The sequence below is a fragment of the Canis lupus genome, chromosome X (genome assembly GCF_003254725.2).
Source record: "Canis lupus dingo isolate Sandy chromosome X, ASM325472v2, whole genome shotgun sequence".
NCBI classification, from domain to species: domain Eukaryota; kingdom Metazoa; phylum Chordata; class Mammalia; order Carnivora; family Canidae; genus Canis; species Canis lupus.
The window spans coordinates 92214027-92234066 of NC_064281.1; the positions used below are offsets into that span (position 1 = coordinate 92214027).

Genomic DNA, 20040 nt, shown 5'->3' on the forward strand with positions numbered 1-20040 from the left:
CTACTCTCTGCTGTTAGATGTTGGGACAGTGGTTACATCTGGAGGTGATAGTGACTGGAAGGGTACCCAAGGGGGGCTTCTGGGATGCTGATCACGTTCTATTTCCTGACTTGGATGGTGGTGACACAATTGGATTCACTCTTCAAAAATTCATCGAGTTATACACTTATAATAAATAAGTATACATTTCTGTATGTTATATTTTAATAGAATTTTAAAAATAGCCTATGCTTCCAGATTTTGGGGGAGGGAGGTGTTAATCCAGATTTTTTGGGGGGTGTGTGTTAAATTTTATTTTTATTTTTTTTAAGATTTTATTTATTTATTCATGAGAGAGAGAGGGAGGCAGAGACACAGGCAGAGGGAGAAGCAGGCTCCATTCAGGGAGCCTGACATGGGACTCGATCCCAGGTCTCCAGGATCAGGCCCTGGGCTGAAGGCAGCACTAAACTGCTGAGCCACCAGGGCTGCCCTGTGTGTTAAATTTTAAACTTCCTCTTTTTCTTTGCTTTTTCTAGGAAATGACTTGGGTCTGGCCCACTCTGCTGGTCTTTGCTTTTTTGGGATGCTTCTCTGACATTTCCCTGCTTGCTACTGTTATGTGCATCTTTGTCTTTCTGCAGCCTAAGATATCTGTATTTTCAGCTCTGCTGGAATCTAAATTGTTCCAATTGATTGAGAGAACAGTTTCATTTAAGGTCAGGCTGAGAGCCAAGTCCGGTCTGGCCGCTCCAGCCAGTTTCTATCAGCAACTTAGACGCGCAGTCCCAAGTGGCCTTGTCAGGGACAAGTGCCTGCTGGTGTGGTGAAGGAGGTACCCCCTACAAGAGGGTGAGTGGTGTCAACAGTGCCATTCCCAATGCATGGCATGCCCCATTCTCCAAGTCCTTCCTCTAGCACCCTATACCCAGCTACCTACCCACTGTGTGTGTTTGGGGGGGTGGGCTCACAATTTGTCTCCTTGGGAACCCGGCTGAGGCCTTCTCCAACTCCCCAGCAAGTCCTTGCTTCCTCACTCTTTGCATATGTGTTAAGGCATACGACTTGTCCTGCTCTTGCTCACTTGCATGCCTGTTCTCCCCCTCATTCATTCACTTGCTCATTCAGTACATTTATTGAGCACCTCCTTTGTGCCAAATGCTGTTAGGAGAAAGCAATCAGCAGCGAGCAGGACAAAACTCATCCCCATTCTTGGAGAGCACAGTCTAGTGAGAGAGGCAGATAGTTAACCACGCACATTTCTTTCTAGTTCCAGTTTGAAGGAAACCTACAGACTGATGTCAGAGGTACTAAAGCAGAAGGACCAAACTGGATTGAGAGGAGAGTGGGGTGGGTCGTCAGGGAAGATCTCTGTGGAGGTGAAAACTGGATTGAGACCTGAAGGACAAATGGGAGTTTCACAAGGTAAAGAGGAAGAACATTCGTTACAGGGCATAGTACATGGGAAGGCTCTAAGGCAAGATGGAGCTTGGTACTCTGGGAGAAGAAGAAGCCAACGTGGCTGGATCCAGCTTAGAGTCAAGAGAGGGTAGGAACCATTCCACGCTTCTTTTAGGCCATATTGACTTGTGCTGGGGGCGCCTGGATTGCCAGTTGGTGAAGCGTCTGCCTTTGGTTCAGGTCATGATCCCAGGGTCCAGGGATCGAGCCTACTCTCTCTCTCCCTCTGCTTCTCCCCCTTTGTGCTTTTTCTCTAATAAATAAATACAATCTTAAAAAAAAAAAGACTTGCCTCAAGAGTAGTGTGAAGTGGTGGGAAAGGGGAGTGGTGTGCTGAGCAGATCTGTGTCTCAAAAAGCTCACTCTGGCTCGCTGTAGCACGTAAACCAGGATTTCTCAGGACACCTGAGTGGCTCAGGTCATGATCCTAGGATCCTGGGGTTGAGTCCCTGCCTATGTCTCTGCCTCTCTCTCTCTGTCTCTCATGAATGAATAAATAAAATCTTAAAAAAAAAACAACCAAGATTTCTCAAAATCATCACTATTGTCATTTTGGGCTGGGCAATTCTTTGCTGTGGGGGAATGCTGGTGTATCGTAGGATGTTTAGCAGCATCCCTGGTCTCTATCCACTAGCCGTCAGTGGCACCTTCCTTTCCATTGTAGGAAGCAAAGGGGTCTCCGGGCATTGTCAAATGTCCCCTGGGCAGGGCAGGGAGGGTTGCAAGCAGCAAAACGGCTCCCAATGAAGAATGGCTGTCAAACCATTTATTGTGTTCAGCCCAATCAGTTTTCTCTGATGAAGGTCTGCTTCCCTCCCTCCGCTCTCAGACACGGACATATGATGGACACAGGCACACACACAGGTGCACGTTAGTCTTGACCACAGTATTCTTGCGGGCCATACTCCCCTCTGGCTGCCCAAACACCCACCAGGGTTTCACATGGGCTAGGGTTTGATGTTCACTTCTCTGGAATAGAACAGGATCAGTGAAGTGTAAATAGTTAATGTTTCACTGTTCAGTCTGGTTCTCATTGCCATTCCTGCTAACACCATCTACCTGGCAGGTTAAGCACTCACAATGTTATTGCTATTAGCAGGAATAGAGCTGCAAACCTTTTTTAATCTGTACAATGAGAGAATACCTGGTATAACTGATTTTTACAGATGTTATCAAATCCTTAGAAACCCAAGGTAGGTATGATTTTGGAGAATTATCTCTCTCTTTTTAAAGATTTATTTGAGAGAGAGAGTGCGCATGAGCTGGGGCAGGGGGAGGTGGCAGGTGGGAAGAGGGAGAGGCAGGCTCCCTGCTGAGCAGGGAGCCTGATGTGGGGCTTGATCCCAGGACCCTGGGATCATGATCTTTTTTTTTTCCCCCCTTTTTTATTTTATGATAGTCACACACAGAGAGAGAGAGAGGCAGAGACACAGGCAGAGGGAGAAGCAGGCTCCATGCACCGGGAGCCCGACGTGGGATTCGATCCCGGGTCTCCAGGATCTCGCCCTGGGCCAAAGGCAGGTGCTAAACCGCTGCGCCACCCAGGGATCCCTGGGATCATGATCTGAGCAGAAGGCACGTAACCGACGGAGTCACCCAGGTGCCTGATTTTGGAGAGGTCTCTTAAGAGATCAAGTTTGCACAGCTGGTTCAGAATTTTTTTTTTCTTTTCTTTTCTGTTCTGTTCCTTTTTCTTTCCTTCTTTCCTTTTCTTCTTTCTTTCTTTCTTTCTTTCTTTCTTTCTTTCTTTCTTTCTTTTTCTTTCTTTCTTTCTTTCTTTCTTTTCTCTTTCCTTCCTTCCTTCCTTCCTTCCTTCCTTCCTTCCTTCCTTCCTTCCTTCCTTTTTTCTTTTCTTCTTCTCATTCATTCATTCATTCATGAGAGACACAGAAAAACAGGCAGAGACATAGGCAGAGGGAGAAGCAGGTTCCCCACGGGGAGCCAGATGTAGGCTTTGATCCTGGACCTGGAATCATGCCCTGAGCCAAAGGCAGATGCTCAACCACCAAGCCACCCAGGCGACCCACTGGTTCAGGATTTTCACTGTCATGTTGCCATGCCTCCTTTCCAAGCCCTAGAGGGGTTCATGTACTCCAACTTAGAATTCTGGAATTGGAAGGGAACTGTCATCCATCCAGAGGCTGACACTGGAGCCAGCTCCGAGCCAGCTAGGCCTGACCTCTACCTTGACCATCTGCCTCTCCCCACTCTCTTACTTTAGCTTTATCCAGCTCATCGCTCATATCTGCTGGGGAGGGATCCACACTCAACCTTTAATTCTGCTCACTCCCCATTCCTCTTTTCTTAGTCAAGTACCAAACCAAATGCTGTGTACTATTACAGTTCATTCTCCCAGCCCTCTGAGGGAGCTCCCACCAGCCTCACATCCCTTAAGACACCAAGGCTTACAGCTGGCAAAGGAAGAGGATTTGAATCCTAACTCTGCAATCCTTACGCACTCCGACTTCTGCTGCTGCCTGCTTCTCAGCCAGCCAGTAAGGGGTGGGTAGTATCAACACAGGGTCAATCTCATGTCCTCCAAACACTGACCTCTAGTGCGACGCCTCTTGTAGTTTGTAAAAGGGGCTTTAATGTCTCAAAACTCCCGTTATTTCCCCTTCAGGAAGCACCGACCTAGTCCTTCACAGCTGGGAAATCAAATATGGGGCGATTGTCTGAGCTAGAGTGGGGCCAATGGAGCCAGAACTGGCACCCTATTCCCCAGCTCCTAAGTAACCTGGTATGTATAACCAACCCTCCTGTCCACGTCATTTCCCCTTTTCATTTCTAACACCACTCATTTAGGGTTGGGAGAGCAGCTCACTCTGCCACCAGTGCCACCTTTGCCTTGTCCCAACCTATTCTGAATAGTGAGGCTATTTTTAATGCTCCAAAACATCACGACTGCCAATTAGATCAGGTCCCTCTACTTTGGCCCTATAGAGCAATTTTAGCAGGGTAACAGTTACTGCTATCCACACACCAGCAGCTCCCAGGTTCCTAGGCTGGTTAGTTGGCATTCTATATACCACTCTTGCAATTTCTGGCAAACAGTGGTCCTTAGTCAAACTACAGTCATCAGAGCCTCCTAGTAGGGTTCTAGGTTAGGGTCCCCCATACCATACCACTCCTACTACTTGCTTCCTCTGCTACATCCAGCAGAGGATCCTTACAAACTAGATATAGGGTTGCCACCAAACTGGATTCACCTTCATTCCACAGGTAATTATAAGGAACTTTTCCTTCCCTTTTCCAGACATTTGCTCTAGCTTCTGAATTGGCCTATTATTAGCCTAACAGATATTTATCTATCCACCAACTAATCCCAAGTACCTAGAACAGTGCCTGGCACATTATCACCCTGTAAATCTAAATCTATTAAGTGTAAAATAGTCTTTTGATTTCTTTCAACAATTTAATAATGCAGAAATTTAGCTCACAGGCTGCACAAAATCAGGCAATTTGATAACCACTGGTTCAGAGGATTCCTACTTCCTACTTGAAAACTGGCATTATGGAATAGTAGATAAAGATGCTATTTAACGACGTGCTACTTACAGGTATGAGGATGACACATATAGTCACTTTCCATTATCATAAGATATAAGAGCCATTAGCCACACGGAGCTTTATAATTAAAAATTTGAAAATTGGTTCTTTATTCAAACTAGCCACACTTTATTTTTTTTAAAAAAGATTTTATTGGAGAGAAAGCACATGAGCAGGGGGAGGAGCAGAGAGAGACACGCTGACTCCCCGTCAAGACCTGAGCCAAAGGCAGATGCTTAGCAGACAGAGCCACACAGGCGTCCCCTAGCCACACTTTAAATACTTTGTTGTCAAGGGCCATTTCTATCACTGCAGAAAGTTCTATCAGACGGTGCTATGTGAGATCTGACAGGAGGGGCAATTCAGTACTTCACAAATCAGGACACAACAGCAGCTCAGCTGAAAGGTCTCACATTTATTACTGAACCAACCTACTGGTATAGAGGCATAGTAACAGAGAAAATCATTCTCTTGATAAGACATGTCTATTGGCCAGGTAGGAAGGATGTTTCCATATTGATAAGATAGGAACATGTGATCTCCATGTGGCTTAAATATGTGTGCCAATTATGTTTGCTATTTCATGATGTGCGATGCTTCCTCACAGACCCAGTTTGGTTCTTCTCCAGTGTCTCCTCTTGGAATTGTACCTGCACAGAAAGAAACTGCAGGTTACAAAGACAATCTCACCTCAATTTGTCTGCCCTCAATCACAAACTTTGTTTTTTAAGTACCATAAAATCCTTGAAAGGCAAAGGGTCTCATTTTTTCCTTCCTTGAACAGGTTTGGAGCTCTCTTTGGAAACTAAAAAGTGATTTCCTAATGTGTTTAAGAACTAGTCAAAGCAAAATTTTAACCTCTCAAAATGATTCCAAGCTAGGAAAACACACTGGTTCTTGAGACTGGACTAGTGGGGAAGCTCTCTCCCCTCCCAAGAGTATACCTGCCTACTTTTCATTCAGCATACCTGGGTAGACCCACACACATTTATTTTGAAACCATCCCTTCCAAGCTTCATCAAAAGCAGCATTTCTACATCATGGATCACACACACACAAAAGCTCCCGTATTAATTTTACAATAGATGAACACTCCCAATCATTTCAATATCAAACCAAGTGATTTGCAGAGCTCAGGCCATGCCAGAATTGTCCATATCAATCTGTCATGATTTTACCCTCATAAAGGCAAAATCAAAAATGATCGACACACATTTTCTTTCAGCAGGGTAATGTCAGTACTTCCACAAAATGAAGCACTGTAATTGCAACCTGCTTTCAATACACTTTAAAAGTTGCAAGGCACAGCGGCCCCGGAGGCTCAGCGGTTTGGCACTGCCTTTGTGATCCTGGAGACCCGGGATCGAGTCCCGCGTCAGGCTCCCTGCATGGAGCCTGCTTCTCTCCCTGTCTGTCATGAATAAATAAATAAAATCTTAAAAAAAAAAAAAAAAAGGTTGCAAGACAGATGAGGTAGTATTTCTTTCATTCTGCACAATAACCTGTAATGACGGGTCCCGCCACCAGATGGGGATATGACAGAGAAACCGATGTTCACCTCAATACATTTAAAAAGGGGCTTTACTATGGATGGTCTGATGCTCTCAACAGAAATCCATCAAGCTTATAGAAGGGCTAAGCTACCAAAGGAACCACTTCTCCAAGTGATTCAATACTTTTTCTTAGTATTGTATGGTGTCAACACCATAGGTTTTAAAACCTAGATGCATTTCTAATACTGAGACATCTCCCACACCTATTAATAAATGCCAGTGTTGGGGCAGCCCTGGTGGTGCAGCAGTTTGGCGCCGCCTGCAGCCTAGGGTGTGATCCTGGAGACCTGGGATCGAGTCCCACATCGGGCTCCCTGCATGGAGCCTGCTTCTCCCTCTGTCTGTGTCTCTGCCTCTCTGTGTCTATGAATAAATAAATAAAATCTTAAAAAAAAAAAAAGGCCAGTGTTCAGTACACAATAAACTAAAGGTAGCAACTAACTGGCCTATAGGGCTACAGGGTGTGGTGATTTTCACATGTCTTTTGAACTGGCTAAAAGAATTAACAGGCCCTCAATTCACATCTTTGTCTTCACATCAGCAAACTAGTATCACTTAGATCTGTAATTTAATCAAATCAGAGTTCTATACTGGCGTCATGATCTTGCACTCCTCAGCTTCCAAGTCTTTCTCTTGCAAAAGGGACCCACTCCCCTGGCCCATTCTAGTGTCAGCTTAAAAAGGCTTTTCAACCAAAAATTTTGGTAACAGTATTTGCTTTCTCCTCCTTTGTTGTCTTCGGGACTTACTTAATTGGGAAAGCCACAAAATCTATATTTCATTTCCAACAAACCCAAGTTCTGAAAGCTGTTTAACATGCAAGGGCTGTCACTGGTTGTGAGCCCTTGAGCCAGTTATCACCAATTTTTGATGCTTATTTTTCTTCCTTTGAGACCTGTCTCAAGGTCCACCTGGTCCCCCAAGAGACTGAAGACAACAGGAAATTAACAAATGTTATTAGAGTGTCTGCCCCTAATCCTAGCTACAGGGTGGGTTGCTTTCCAGAAACACTGAGGAAGCACGTTAAAAAAAAAAAAAAAAAAACACCACAGAAGAAGCAAGGTGGTTGCGGGGGTCCTTACCTGATTTTATTACCAGTTTTCATCCGAATCCACTGGGGAATAGGACGATTCTGCTTTTGTTTCTTGGCCAGGAATCGCTTGATTCTGAAAGTCTTGTGAGAAGACTGGAAGGAAACGTAATCAATTTAGAGAGCAGAGCTTACTCAAATGATTCAGTCAAGAATGCCCTCAATCCACAAACATTTGAATGCTTCGTCCATACCAAAAAACCACCTTTTCAATGCTAAACCCATCACGCCCTTGGCTCTGTTCCTGGCAAGTTCTAGAGACATAATCCCCCACTGTTCAAATAAAAAGTCACCAAGAGTCAGGAAAGTAAGTAACCTACCCCAAATCAGAATATTAATGCAGAGCTGGGATTCAAACCCAGGTCATCCATATATTCCATGGCTAGGGTACCTTTCAGTCTTCCTGCTGTCACCCTTGACCCAGAGGACCATTGGGAATGACTGGGGAACTTGGTTTTCACAAAAGAATACAGCTTTTTGTCAACCAGAGCAATCTAGCACTTCCAAGTCAATTTCAGCGCACTATGTGAAACAGGAATAGTCAAGGATCACTCCAAGAGTAATTAAGATTTTCACAAAGTCTTCGACATTCAATACATCTATTCTAACTCACTGACAATCTTTTGAAAAGATGTAAGTTGTGTTTTAGAGACACGGAGATCGCCTGCGCGAGCGTGTGTGTGTGTGTGTGTGTGGTGGGGTGGTGCAGGAGAGTCCACCAGCAGAGCAGACAGCTTGCTGAGGGTGGAGCCAAATGCAGGGCTAGATCCCAGGACCCTGAGATCATGACCTCAGCTGAAATCAAGAGTGGGCTGCTTAACTAACCGAGCCACCCAGGTGCCCCCCCACTAACCATTTTGCTATTAATTCTGTACTTTAAATATTTCCCAATTTCTCATTTCATTTTTTTTGGCTTTAAGAACTTGGGTCATCTAAGTCCAACCGCAACGCTCTCCCTCCTCAGTTTGCAGGGCAATCAGGAAATGGCAGGAGTGGTAGTCTCAAGTCTGGCCTATGTGGTCCAATATCCATCCTGCACCTTGCATAATAATAGAGGCCCATTACAAAGAAGGTAGAGATTACACTCCTGTCACCCAGCTCACGATGGGACTTGTAAACGTTCTGTCACCTAAGAAAGCACCCCTCATCCTTTCCATACCTAGAAGCATCCAGCAATTTTAATTTCTCTGGAAATGATCACAGGTAAAACCCACGACCATTAACTGTCCGCAGTTGGCATTTACCAAGAACGTCCGAATGGCACCCAGGTGCACACTACAGCACCCCTCCTTCCAGGTACTTCCACGGGAAGACGCAGAAGTCGCTGAACAAAGGCCAGAAAGTCCTGTAAGCTCATAACATGGTATGCTCCTGGCCGCCAACTTAAAACAATTTCCGAAAACCAGCAGACCTCGTTCCCTTCTCGATGCCCGGTACGTGTGGTGCGCACCCCACTGTCAGGCCACGATTTTTGGAGTGAAGCCCCCCGGCTTCTCTTCCTGCCCCAGAATCACAGTTCGCTCCAAAAGGGCAAAGGGTGGGATCCCTGGGTGGCTCAGCGGTTTAGCGCCGCCTTCAGCCCAGGGCGTGATCCCGGAGACCCAGGATCGAGTCCCACATCAGGCTCCCGGCGTGGGGCCTGCTTCTGTCTCTCTCTCTCTGTGGGTCTCTTGTGAATAAATAAAATCTTAAAAGGGGGGGGGGGGACAAAGGGCAGTGGAAACCCGTGCTAGCCTGGGCGGCGGCCGGGCACACAAAGCACCACGCTCCGGACCTCGCATCGCCAGCGCAGCCCGCCTCGACTCGAGCCTGCGAGCTTTCCGGGAAGCGGAGCGGAGGCCAAACTCGAGCCGCTCTGCAGGGAGCCTCAAGGAGGCCCGCGCACCTCGACGCAGCGGGCGGCACCGGCGAGCTCTGGAGATCTCGGCTCTCGGCAAGCCGGCCCCGAGCGGATGGTAACGGATGAACTTACCATGGCGATCACAGTCAACCACACGCAACCGGGATGGCGGCGGAAAGGAGAGAGGAGGAGACGGGCGGAAGCACGTATTTAGAAGACGTCGCCAAGGGCGGAGCTTAGGCGTGTGCACGCCGTAGGCCCCCGGCGGCTCCCCGCGGCCTCCCGCCCCCGGCACGCCCGCGCGGGCTCCGGTGGGAACTGGCCGAGCGCGCTGCTCCGAGCGCAACGGAATTCGCTTAGCACCACTTCCGTAAGTGGGTTCCTCGGGAGCCCGTCAAGTGTGCTAAGGGCACCGCGCCTTGTGCCTTGTGGGCGTGGCGCACGGCCCGCGGTAGTGCCCGAGGGTAACCCTTCCGAAGGCCGAGTGAGCGGGGTGGGCGGGCTTCGCTCAAGGGAGGGCCCGGAGACGTCACGTCCGAGTGCAAGGGACTTCGGTCCTGGGCTGGCGGGAGGGCTGGCGGGAGGGCTGCGAGGGCTGCGAGGGCTGCCCTCCGCCGGGTTGGGCCTGCGGCACCCATCTCGGCCGTATCTCGACCTCTTGAAGTGGTTTCCACCTGGCTGGGCCGCTGGACGGGAAGGGATGGTGATGATGGAGGAAGCAGGAGAGGGCGGCGGGGGCTGCATTAGGTGGGTCCGGTAAGCCTAGGCCAGAGCTGAGAAAGTTCGGGACAGCCTTTCCCCCAGCTACTAGGGGTCCCGGGCTCTTAGCCCGCTTTACAAAATGTATAGGAATTGTTGGCATACGTTTCGGATGTTAATGATCCCCGTTTTCGTGTTTTGCTTCTCCACATTGAAAAACAAAAACCTCTATGTATCTTTGCAGTCACCTCAGGCAGTTTTGCACCAGTAGATTAAGGTAAGGGTTTTTAACCTGGGGTCCACAAACAGTCCATGTATAGAATTCACAGGATACATGAACTTGGATGGTGTGGGGGGGGCATCACAACTTCGTTTTTATCAAACTGTCTGAAATGTAGCGCTTTCTTTCTTTACAGACAGGCAGCAAACTGTAGTGGGTGGCATTAACAGTACCTATGACTTGGTCACCAGTAGAAATCAAAGATGGTTTCATATCACACTGCAGTTGATGGAGACGTCTTAAAATATCATTTATACACTCATCGCTTTTTTGAAATTATAGTACAGTTGACCCTTGAGCAACATGGATTTGAACTGCATTGGATCCACTTATAGGTGGATTTTTTTCGATTAATACAGTAATACAGTACTATATGTATTTTCCCTTCCTTATAATTTTCTTTTCCTTTCTTCTTCTTCTTGAGAGAGAGAGGGGGCGGGGGCTGGGAATGTGCAGAGGGAGAAGGAGAAAGACAATCTTAAGCAGTGTAGAACCCATCGCAGGGCATGATCAGGCACCCCCTTATGATTTTTTTAATGACCTTTTCTCTAGCTTACTTTGTTGCAAGGACATAGTATATAATATGTATAATATATAGGATACGTGACTGTTTATGTTATCTGTAAGGCTCTGGTCAGCAGTAGGCTATTAAATTTTGGGGGAGTCAGAAGTGACATGCAGATTTTCCACTGTGCAAGGTTGACTCCTCTAACCACTGCGTTGTCAAAGGTCAACTATAGTTATTAGACCCATAAGTAGAACTGTGTTAAGCCTGTATGTTATTGTAGCACACATTTCTTTTAGAAAATATTTTGATAACTATATTCCACTGCATTGGTTTTCTTTGTAATCCTATGTACTTTGTTTTATGCGTTTAAAAACATTCTGAAAATAAACTTCGTCAGACTGCCAGAGGATTCCATGCAACAAAAATGGTTGGGAACCTCTCAATTGGAGTATAGAGACAGATGGTAGAACAAACAATTTAGTAGGAGACTTTGGAAATAGTCCGGGTGAGAAATGATGGCCCATGGGGCACCTAGCTGGCTCAGTGGGTAGAGCATGTGACTCTTGATCTCAATGTTGTGAGTTCGAGCCCTACGTTGGGTGTAGAGATTACTTAAAAATAAAATCCTGAAAAAGAAAAGAAAAGAAAAAAGAAAAGAAAAAAAGAAAGAAGAAAGAAAGAAAAAGAAATGATTGCCCAAAGTAAAGTAGTCCCCAGGATGTTGAATAAGAAGAAATAAGATCAAGAGATGATTATGACATTAACAGGACTTGGTTTCTAGGTTTCTTTTTTTTTGTATAGAAGATCCCAGAACAAGGAAAGTTCAGTGCACTCCGGGAAATGTTAACCCGAAGATCCAGAGGCATTTCCTTCACCGCGTGTGTTTCTTAGGTGTGGGCGCTGCGGCACGCGCTGAACAGAGCTGCTGGTCCTGCTCCAGGTTTCTAGGTTTCTGTCTTGAGCAACTGGATGCTGGTGCCTTAGGTCTGGAGAGGAAATACACAAACAATAGGAACCTTGAGCCCAATATAATAACCATTTTTTTAACAGCAAAAGTTTAGTTACTTTAATCCCATCTGGTTCTTTTTAAGATTTTATTTATTTATTTGAGATGGGGAGAGAGAGAGAGAAATAGAGAAAGAGTAAGAGCATGCCCAAGATTAGGGGGAGGGAGAAGCAGACTGCCCGCAGAGCAGGGAGGCGGTGAGGGGCTCGATCCCAGGGCCCTAGGATCATGACCTGAGCCAAAGACAGACATTTACTGACTGAGCCACCCAGGTGCCCCAATCACATCCAGTTTTTAAATACAGACTATCATCCAGATAAATTTACATTTAATTAAAGTGAGACCTTGGACTTCTTTTTAAAATTTTTTCTTTAGATTTTTTATTTATTTGAGAGAGAGAGAGAGAGAGCTGGAGTAAGAGCAGGGTAAGGGGCAGAGGGAGAAACAGACTCCCCACTGAGCAGGGAGCCTGATGCGGTCGGGCTCTCGATCCTTGAACTCTGGACTCTGGGATCATGACTTGAGCCAAAGGCAGATACATAACTGACTGAGCCACCCAGGCATCCCGAGACCTCAGACTTCTAAATCTCAATTTTTACTGTTTATTTGAGAGCCAGTATTTTCTTTTTGGTGGCCCAAAAGAGCAGCAAGTAAGCCTTTAGTTGGTAAATGATCATCATCTTCATCATTATAGCTACCATTTACCTCAGATTTAGGGTGGAAATAACACTGTGCTAGGAGGTTTTTTTTTTAAGATTTTATTTATTTATTCACGAGAGACACAGAGAGAGGCAGAGACAGAGGCAGAGGGAGAAGAAAGCTCCCTGCAGGGAGCCTGATGTGGGACTTGATCCCAGGACCCTGGGATCACAACCTGAACCGAAGGCAGATGCTTAACCACTGAACCACCCAGGCGTCCCTATGCTAAGAGCTTATGTAAATCATCCTTTTTTTTTAAAGATTTATTTATTTATGATAAACAGAGAGAGGAGAGAGAGAGAGAGAGAGAGGCAGAGACAGAGACAGGAGGAGGGAGAAGCAGGCTCCATGCCCGGAGCCTGATGTGGGACTCGATTCCGGGACTTCAGGATTGCGCCCTGGGCCAAAGGCAGGCGCTAAACCGCTGAGCCACCCAGGGATCCCCTAAACCATCCTTTTTAATTTATTTTTTATTTTTAAAGATTTTATTTATTTTTTCATGAGAGACAGAGAGAGAGAGAGAGGCAGAGACACAGGCAGAGGGAGAAGCAGCCTCTATGCAGGGAGCGCAACGTGGGACTCAGACCCAGGTCTCTAGGATCAGGCCCTGGTCTGAAGGCGGTGCTAAACTGCTGAGCCACCGGGCTGCCCATCATCCTTTTTTTAAAAAAAGATTTTATTTATTTATTTGAGAGAGAGAATGAGAGGGAGCACAAGTTGGAGGGGGGGTGGGCAGGGAGCTTGACAAGAGGGGACCCTAGGACTCTGAGATCATGACCTGAGCTGAAGGCAGACACTTAACTGACTGAGCCACCCAGGTGCCCCTTAATCATCTTTTTTTCTTTTTCTTTTTTTAAAGATTTTATTTATTCATCTGAGAGAGAGAGAGAGAGAGAGAGAGAGAGTGCAAGTGGAGGGGGGCAAAGGAGGAGGGAGAAGCAGAGTCCCCACTGAGCAGGGAGCCTGATGTGGGACTCAATTCCCAGAACCCTGAGCCAAAGGCAGATGCTTAATTGACTGAGCCACCCAGGTGCACTCCCCCAAATTCTTTTTTGCTGTTTTTTTTTTAATTTTTTATTTATTTATGATAGTCATACAGAGAGAAAGAGAGAGAGCCAGAGACACAGGCAGAGGGAGAAGCAGGCTCCATGCACCGGGAGCCCGACGTGGGATTCGATCCCGGGTCTCCAGGATCACGCCTTGGGCCAAAGGCAGGCGCCAAACCGCTGCGCCACCCAGGGATCCCTCTTTTTTGCTGTTTTAAACTGCTTTATTAACTTCACAATATATAATGAGCATCTTGCCATGCAATAAGGTAAAACTTCCCTGCTAACAGAATCTTACAGATTGGGTCAAAATACAACATTCAATTAGAAGCTGGAAATATGGGTGCCTGGGTGGCTCAGTCAGTTAAGTGTCTGCCTTCAGCTTAGCTCATGATCCCAGGGCCCTGGGATCCAGCCCACATCAGGCTTCTGCTCAGCAGAGAGTCTGCTTCTCCCTCTCCCTTTGCTCCTTCTATGCTCGCATGATCTTTGTCTCTCCCTCCTCTCTCTCAAATAAACAAATAAAATCATAAAAAAAAAAAAGCTGGTAATAGGAGACCCACAGGAGATGTGTAACAAAAGGATTACAACAAAAGTGCATTGAGAACATGTAAGTTTAGGAAGCAGGTGTGCCTTCCTATTAATTTCAGGGAAAATGTCAGGATTCAAGACATAAAGCAAACTTCATCATAATGGTCCTGGTGAGGAGGGTCAGCACTAACCACCCACAGACTGTGACTGAATTGTTTCCCCCTCTCCCTGTCCCCATCAGCTTTTTCCTCAGCTGTCTCCCCTTCTTCCCAATCCTTCCCATATTCTCTTCTCTCATCATTGCGGCTCTCCAGGCCTCCGAATCGGGGCCCACCTATACTGCAGGTTGGGCTGCTTAACACGGAACCGCCTGGGATTTACTCTGGGCCCACAGTATTCACTAGCTTGCAAAGGAGGGGGGGGGCAGGGGCTCTTCTTTATTGGCAGCTTGCTCCTTTTCATCCTTTTGTTTTCCTGGTTTGCATTTTCCACGTTGAGATTTTTCACTGTTTGTTCCTCTTTGGATGCCATTGGTCCTGGGCCTATCCTCGTGGGATCCTCCTCTTGCTCCCAGCTCTTGCCAGGAGTGCATCTCTGTGCCACTTAGACCAGCATACCAGCTCCCCCTCCACCTCCTACTCTTTGGCCTGGGACCCCTCAGGGCCACCAGGAGCAGGTACCGAGAAGGGTAAATCATCTTTTTTTTAACTCTCACAGCTTGATAGGGTGCTCTTCATCCTACCAGGTTTTCCTTCTACGTTGCACGCTATCCACTGTGAGTTCCTTTTGCTGATTCTTCCTTATCTCAATTCCTTTTTAACTTTGGAGAGCCCCAAGGTTCAGTTGTGAACCTCTTCTCTTTTCTATATACACTCCCTCCTTTGGCGATTTCATCCAATATCATGGATCTAAATACTCTCTTGGTTGATGATACCCAAACATATATCTCCAGCTTGGACCCCTCCTGGAACTCCTACTACCTTCCCAACACCCACTTGGATGTCTAATAGATTCCTTAAACTCAGTATGTCCCAAACAGAACTTCTGATCCCCGCCCCCAAATGGGCCACTCAAAGTCCTCCCCATTACAACAAATGACACCTCCATTCTTTCTGTGACTTGGGCCAAAATTTATCTTCCAGTCTTCTCTTTTATATCCTGCACCTGGTTTATCATCAGATCTGGTCAGCTTGACTTATCCAGAATCTTGAAATTTATCCAGAATCTGAGGACCTACCAACTCTACCCTGGTCCGAGCCACCTTCTCTCACCTAGATTATTTTAAGATTCCTCACTGGTCTTCCTGCTTCTGTTATAGCTTCTCCATAGCAGCTGGAGTGACCTTTCAAAACCTAAGGCAGATCATGTCACTCCTCTGCTCAGCACTCTCCAGTGGCTCCCCGTTCCTCTCCTAATGAAAGAGAATACAGGAATTTGCAGTGGCCTAAAAGGCTCTACCCACTTGAATGGATTACCTTACTTCTCTGACCCAATCTGCTCTCTACCTCTCACTTACTTGGCTAAAGCCTCACTGATCCCCTTGCTCTTCCTTATACCAGACACAGTTCTCTCCACAGCCTTAATACTAGGTGCTCTCTCTGCCGGAGACTCCATTTCCCTAGGTAGCCCGTGGCTGGTCTCCTCACCTCCTGCAAGTCAAGGGTCAGGTGTCTCCATTTAAGAGAGACCATCCCCCCAAACAGTGTGTAGCCCCTTTCCCTGTTTTTCTTTTTTTTTTAATTTTTTTAATTTTTTAATTTATTTATGACAGTTACACAGAGAGAGAGAGAGAGAGGCAGAGACACAGGCAGAGGGAGAAGCAGGCTCCATGCACCGTGGGATTCAATCCCAGGTCTCCAGGATCGCGCCCTGGGCCAAAGGCAGGCGCCAAACCGCTGCGCCACCCAGGGATCCCTTTCCCTGCTTTTCTCGATAATACTTATCACCCTCCATCATGTCATATCATTTATTGATCATCTAATTCCACATTTGGATGAAGCACAATTAAGGCAGAGACATTTTTTTACCTTTTTATGTTGAAGTAATCGGGGATTCATAAGAACTCACAAAAATCTACAGAGGTCCTGTGCACCCTTAACTCAGCCTTCTCTGGCATTAGCATCCTGCATCACAAACATACAATATCAAAACCAGGAAATTAATGTTGGAACGATCCAAAGCACTCACTCAGATTTCACCAGTTATATATGCACTTGTCTATGTGTGTGTGTGTGTGTGGGGGGGTAATTCTATACAGTTTTATCATATATGTAACTTTGTGTGTGTGTATGTGTAGAGTTCTATATAGTTTTATCCCATGGTATAACTTCATGGAACTGCCACCACAGTAAAATAGAGAACTGTATGTACGATTACCACAAGCCTCCACGAGGGCAGGGTTGGGTTTCTTTTTCCCCCTTGGATTTGTTTGCTCTCGTACCCCTAGCACCAAGAACCAAGCCTGACACATTGTAGGCCTGGGTATCTGTTGAACTGAAAAGGGCAATAAACATAGTGCTGACTGACTCTGAAGCCAGGACTATGGGAGTTTGAGTACCACCAGTGCAACATACTAGTCATATGGCCTTGGATACATAACTTAGCCTGTCTGTGCTTCAGTTTTCTCTAATGTAAAGTGGGGATTAATAATATTACTTAACTCAGAGTGCTGTGGCAAGGATTCAGAGAGACTGGTCAGGCATGGTCAGCGCATAGTAAGCCTGTGTTGATATATACCTGGCACATAATAGCCATCCAGCTCAGCAAACAACAGCTTTCATTCCCTTGATTTGTCACAGGGTAGATGGTGCGAGGAACCCAATAAGCTATTATAAGAATGTTGAAGGCGTGCTGATTGCCAGCGACGGAGTGGAGGCGGCATTTGAATTCGGCCTTAGAAGGTGAGTGGTGGTGGTATGGGCTGAACTGTGTTCCCCTAAAATTGATATGTTGAAGCCCTAGCCCCCAGTTACTCAGAATGTGACTATTTGGAGGTAGGGCCTTAACAGAGGTGATCGAGTTAAAATGAGGCTTGCTACTAGTGTAGGCCCTAATTCAGTCTGACTGGTGTCCTTATCAGAAGAGATTAAGATACACAGGGAGACACCAGGGATGCTCAAAGACCAAGTGAGAACACGACGGAAGCTGGCCGGGCACCTGCAAGCCAGTTAGAGAAGCCTCAGGAGAAACCAAACCCGCTGATGGCTTGGTGTGGACTCCTAGCCTCCAGAACTGTGAGAAATTTGTCATTTGAGCCACCCAGTCTGGCATTTTGTTATGGCAGCCCTGGTAGACTAATACAGGTGGGAGCAGGACCGGGGGAGATGGGGAGGAGGGCATTCCAGCCAGAAGGAGCCGCATGCCACAGGAGCCAACGTGCAGTACCTTTGGTTGGCTGGAGCCAGGGGAGGCAAATTACAGGGACCAGAATCCAACAGAGCTGGGTCCCACAGGTGTCACAAGGGACAAGGGTTGTGAAAAGGCTCCAGGATTTGCCATCGGGTGCTCCTTGGTGCCCATGGAAGTTGGGCGGTGTAGATGGAGATGAGGAACGTGGAGAAAAGGGGAGAGTGGTTGGTGAGCTGGGGCAGGGCTTGAGGAGAGGAGATGCTTTTAGTATGTTTGAGTGCGGGGAAGGAGGTAAAGAAGGGCCATGAGAGGGCGGTGAGCTCAAGAGTTGGCTGGGCTTTTTTTTTTTTTTTTTTAAGATTTTATTTGAGAGTGGGAGAGACAGAAAGCATGAGCAGGGGGAGGGGCAGAGGCAGAAGGAGTAGCAGACTCCCCAATGCGGGGCTTGATCCCAGGACCCCGGGATCATGACCTGAGCCCAAGGTAGACATTTAACCAGCTGAGCCACCCAGGCACCCCTAGGTTGTTTTGGGTCGATCATGGAGAAGAAGGGAAGGAGAGAGGTTAAAGATGCATGGAAATGCAAGTATAGTGAATCACAGCAAGGGCTTGGAGGACACATGGGGGCAGGCTGAAGGGCATTGGGAGAGGAGCTTCCCTTGAAAAGGACGACAGTCATTTCCTGCAGTTGGGAGGGAAGAAGAAAGACGTGAAGGGAGGATGTTTTCTGTACATTTAGTTTTTAAATTATGTCAGAAAAAAAAATTATGTCAGTATTTTCCATGGTTGCATCCTATATCACCCTACATTTTTTTTAGGTGTTTTTCCTACAGGAAGATGAACAAATGTGCATCCAAAGGTATGTACTAAATTGCTTGCAGCAGAGTTATTTGCAATAGCCCCACACAGGAAGCTGTCCTGATCTATCACCAGGTAAGCAGATACATTGCCTATTTACCAAAGTGTGATCCTCGGAAGTCTAGGAGGTGGTCATTAAGACCCTTTCAGAGGGTCCACGAGGTCCAAACTGTTTTTATAATAATACAAAGCAGTCCCTTGCTTCTTTTGCTCTCATGCTTTCATGAGTGTACTGTGGAGTTTTCAAGAGGTTGCAGCTGCATGACTTAGAATGACTTCTTTGCTCAGACAGACAATAGAATGTGTGCTTGTGTGTTTTAAATATTCTTATTTTAATTCCTAAAACAGTATATATCAGTACACATAATCCACACAAACAGAGGTCCTTCAGGGTCCTCAATGATTTTTAAGCATAGAGGAATCTGAAGACTAAAACATTTGCAAACTGTTCCTATCCAGCAATGAAAATGAATAAACTACAACTATGCACAGAGGCATGCTTGATCTCATAAACATCCACAGGAATGTGGTACAAAGGAAGCCAGACAAAAGCATGCATACTATATGATTCCATTTTCATAAAGACCCAAACCAGGAGAATGGATTCTGTGCCATGAGAAGTCGGGATAGTGGTTATCCTTGGGGGCAGGGGGCGCTGGTCATACTCAGTTTCTCCATCTGGGTGCTGTTTTGGTGGGTGTGTTCACTTTGTGAAAATTCATCTAGCTGTACACTTTGGGTTTGTGCACTTTTCTGTGTGTGTGTTCTATTTCAGTGTCAAGTTAAAAACACATCGACATGAGTCTACAGACAAAAGTGTAAATGAAACAATTTACAGAGGGCTTTGTGCTATCCCAGTCTGCCCCCACCACCCCATTGGCTATTTTACCCCATAGGTAATTTTTCTTAGTTGCTGATTCCTCCTTTCATTGTTTTTTTGGAAAATATCTGTATATTTTCTTTTTTAAAAAATATATTTATTTGAGAGAGAGCACGCACATGTACATGCGTCAGTGGAGGAAGGGCAGAAGGAGAGAAAGGGAGACAATCTCAAGCAGACTCCACACTGAGTACAGAGCCCAACCTGGAGCTCGATCCCATGACCTTGAATCATGACCTGAGCTGGAACCAAGAGTCGGACGCTCAACCAACTGAGCCACCCAGGTTCCCCTTGAATATTTTCGTTTTCATGTCATTTCAGATATTCATATATTTGTTTGAATAGCCCCCCACCCCTGCCCTCCTTTGACAGAAGCAGCCTGGTACATACAAGAGAGAGCCTGTGAAGTGGATGGAAGGAGATCGAAGTGGCGCATGGCAGGTGGGTTGGAGTACAGGAAATTAGGCTCACCAGCCTTCTGCAGGGAGTAAAGGCATCTGGAGGAAGGGGAAAAGATGTGGAATTGGTACATGCATTCATTCAAAAAGTCGAAAGCCCTTACTATGTGCAATAGCTGGATCGACCATACTGTCATTTGCAGCATGGTGTGGCCCATGTGCTAAGAGGGACACATGGGATGCTGGGAGAGCAGCCCCCTCCCCAGCCTGGGCAGGAGAAGGTCAGGGTGGGAAAGGTCTTCAGAGATGTGGCTG

General features: G+C 46.5%; 1 protein-coding gene, 1 non-coding gene and 1 pseudogene across 2 annotated transcripts; all 3 read right to left on the reverse strand.

Annotated features, from left to right (window-relative positions):
- Positions 1-5389: 5389 nt before the first annotated feature.
- RPL39 (ribosomal protein L39) lies at positions 5390-9745 on the reverse strand. The gene is made up of 3 exons (XM_025431270.3): positions 9605-9745; positions 7625-7728; positions 5390-5639 (listed from the first exon to the last, which is right to left on the reverse strand). Exons 1-3 carry the CDS (start codon positions 9605-9607, stop codon positions 5591-5593), a joined length of 156 nt encoding a protein of 51 aa, XP_025287055.1. The 5' UTR covers positions 9608-9745; the 3' UTR covers positions 5390-5590.
- Positions 6137-6268, reverse strand: LOC112649544 (small nucleolar RNA SNORA69). The gene has a single exon (XR_003129615.1). It is a non-coding gene; the product is annotated as a small nucleolar RNA SNORA69 (small nucleolar RNA).
- Positions 9746-14375: 4630 nt separating the features above from the next.
- On the reverse strand, positions 14376-14772 carry LOC118353789 (protein BEX2-like; annotated as a pseudogene).
- Between the last annotated feature and the right edge of the window lie 5268 nt (positions 14773-20040).

What these genes read in the sequence shown, in the direction of transcription:
- RPL39 (XM_025431270.3), bottom strand. An exon ending in AAAACTGGTAATAAAATCAG is followed by an intron (nt 5,640 to 7,624) that starts GTAAGGACCCCC and finishes CTTTCTGTGCAG; the next exon opens with GTACAATTCCAAGAGGAGAC.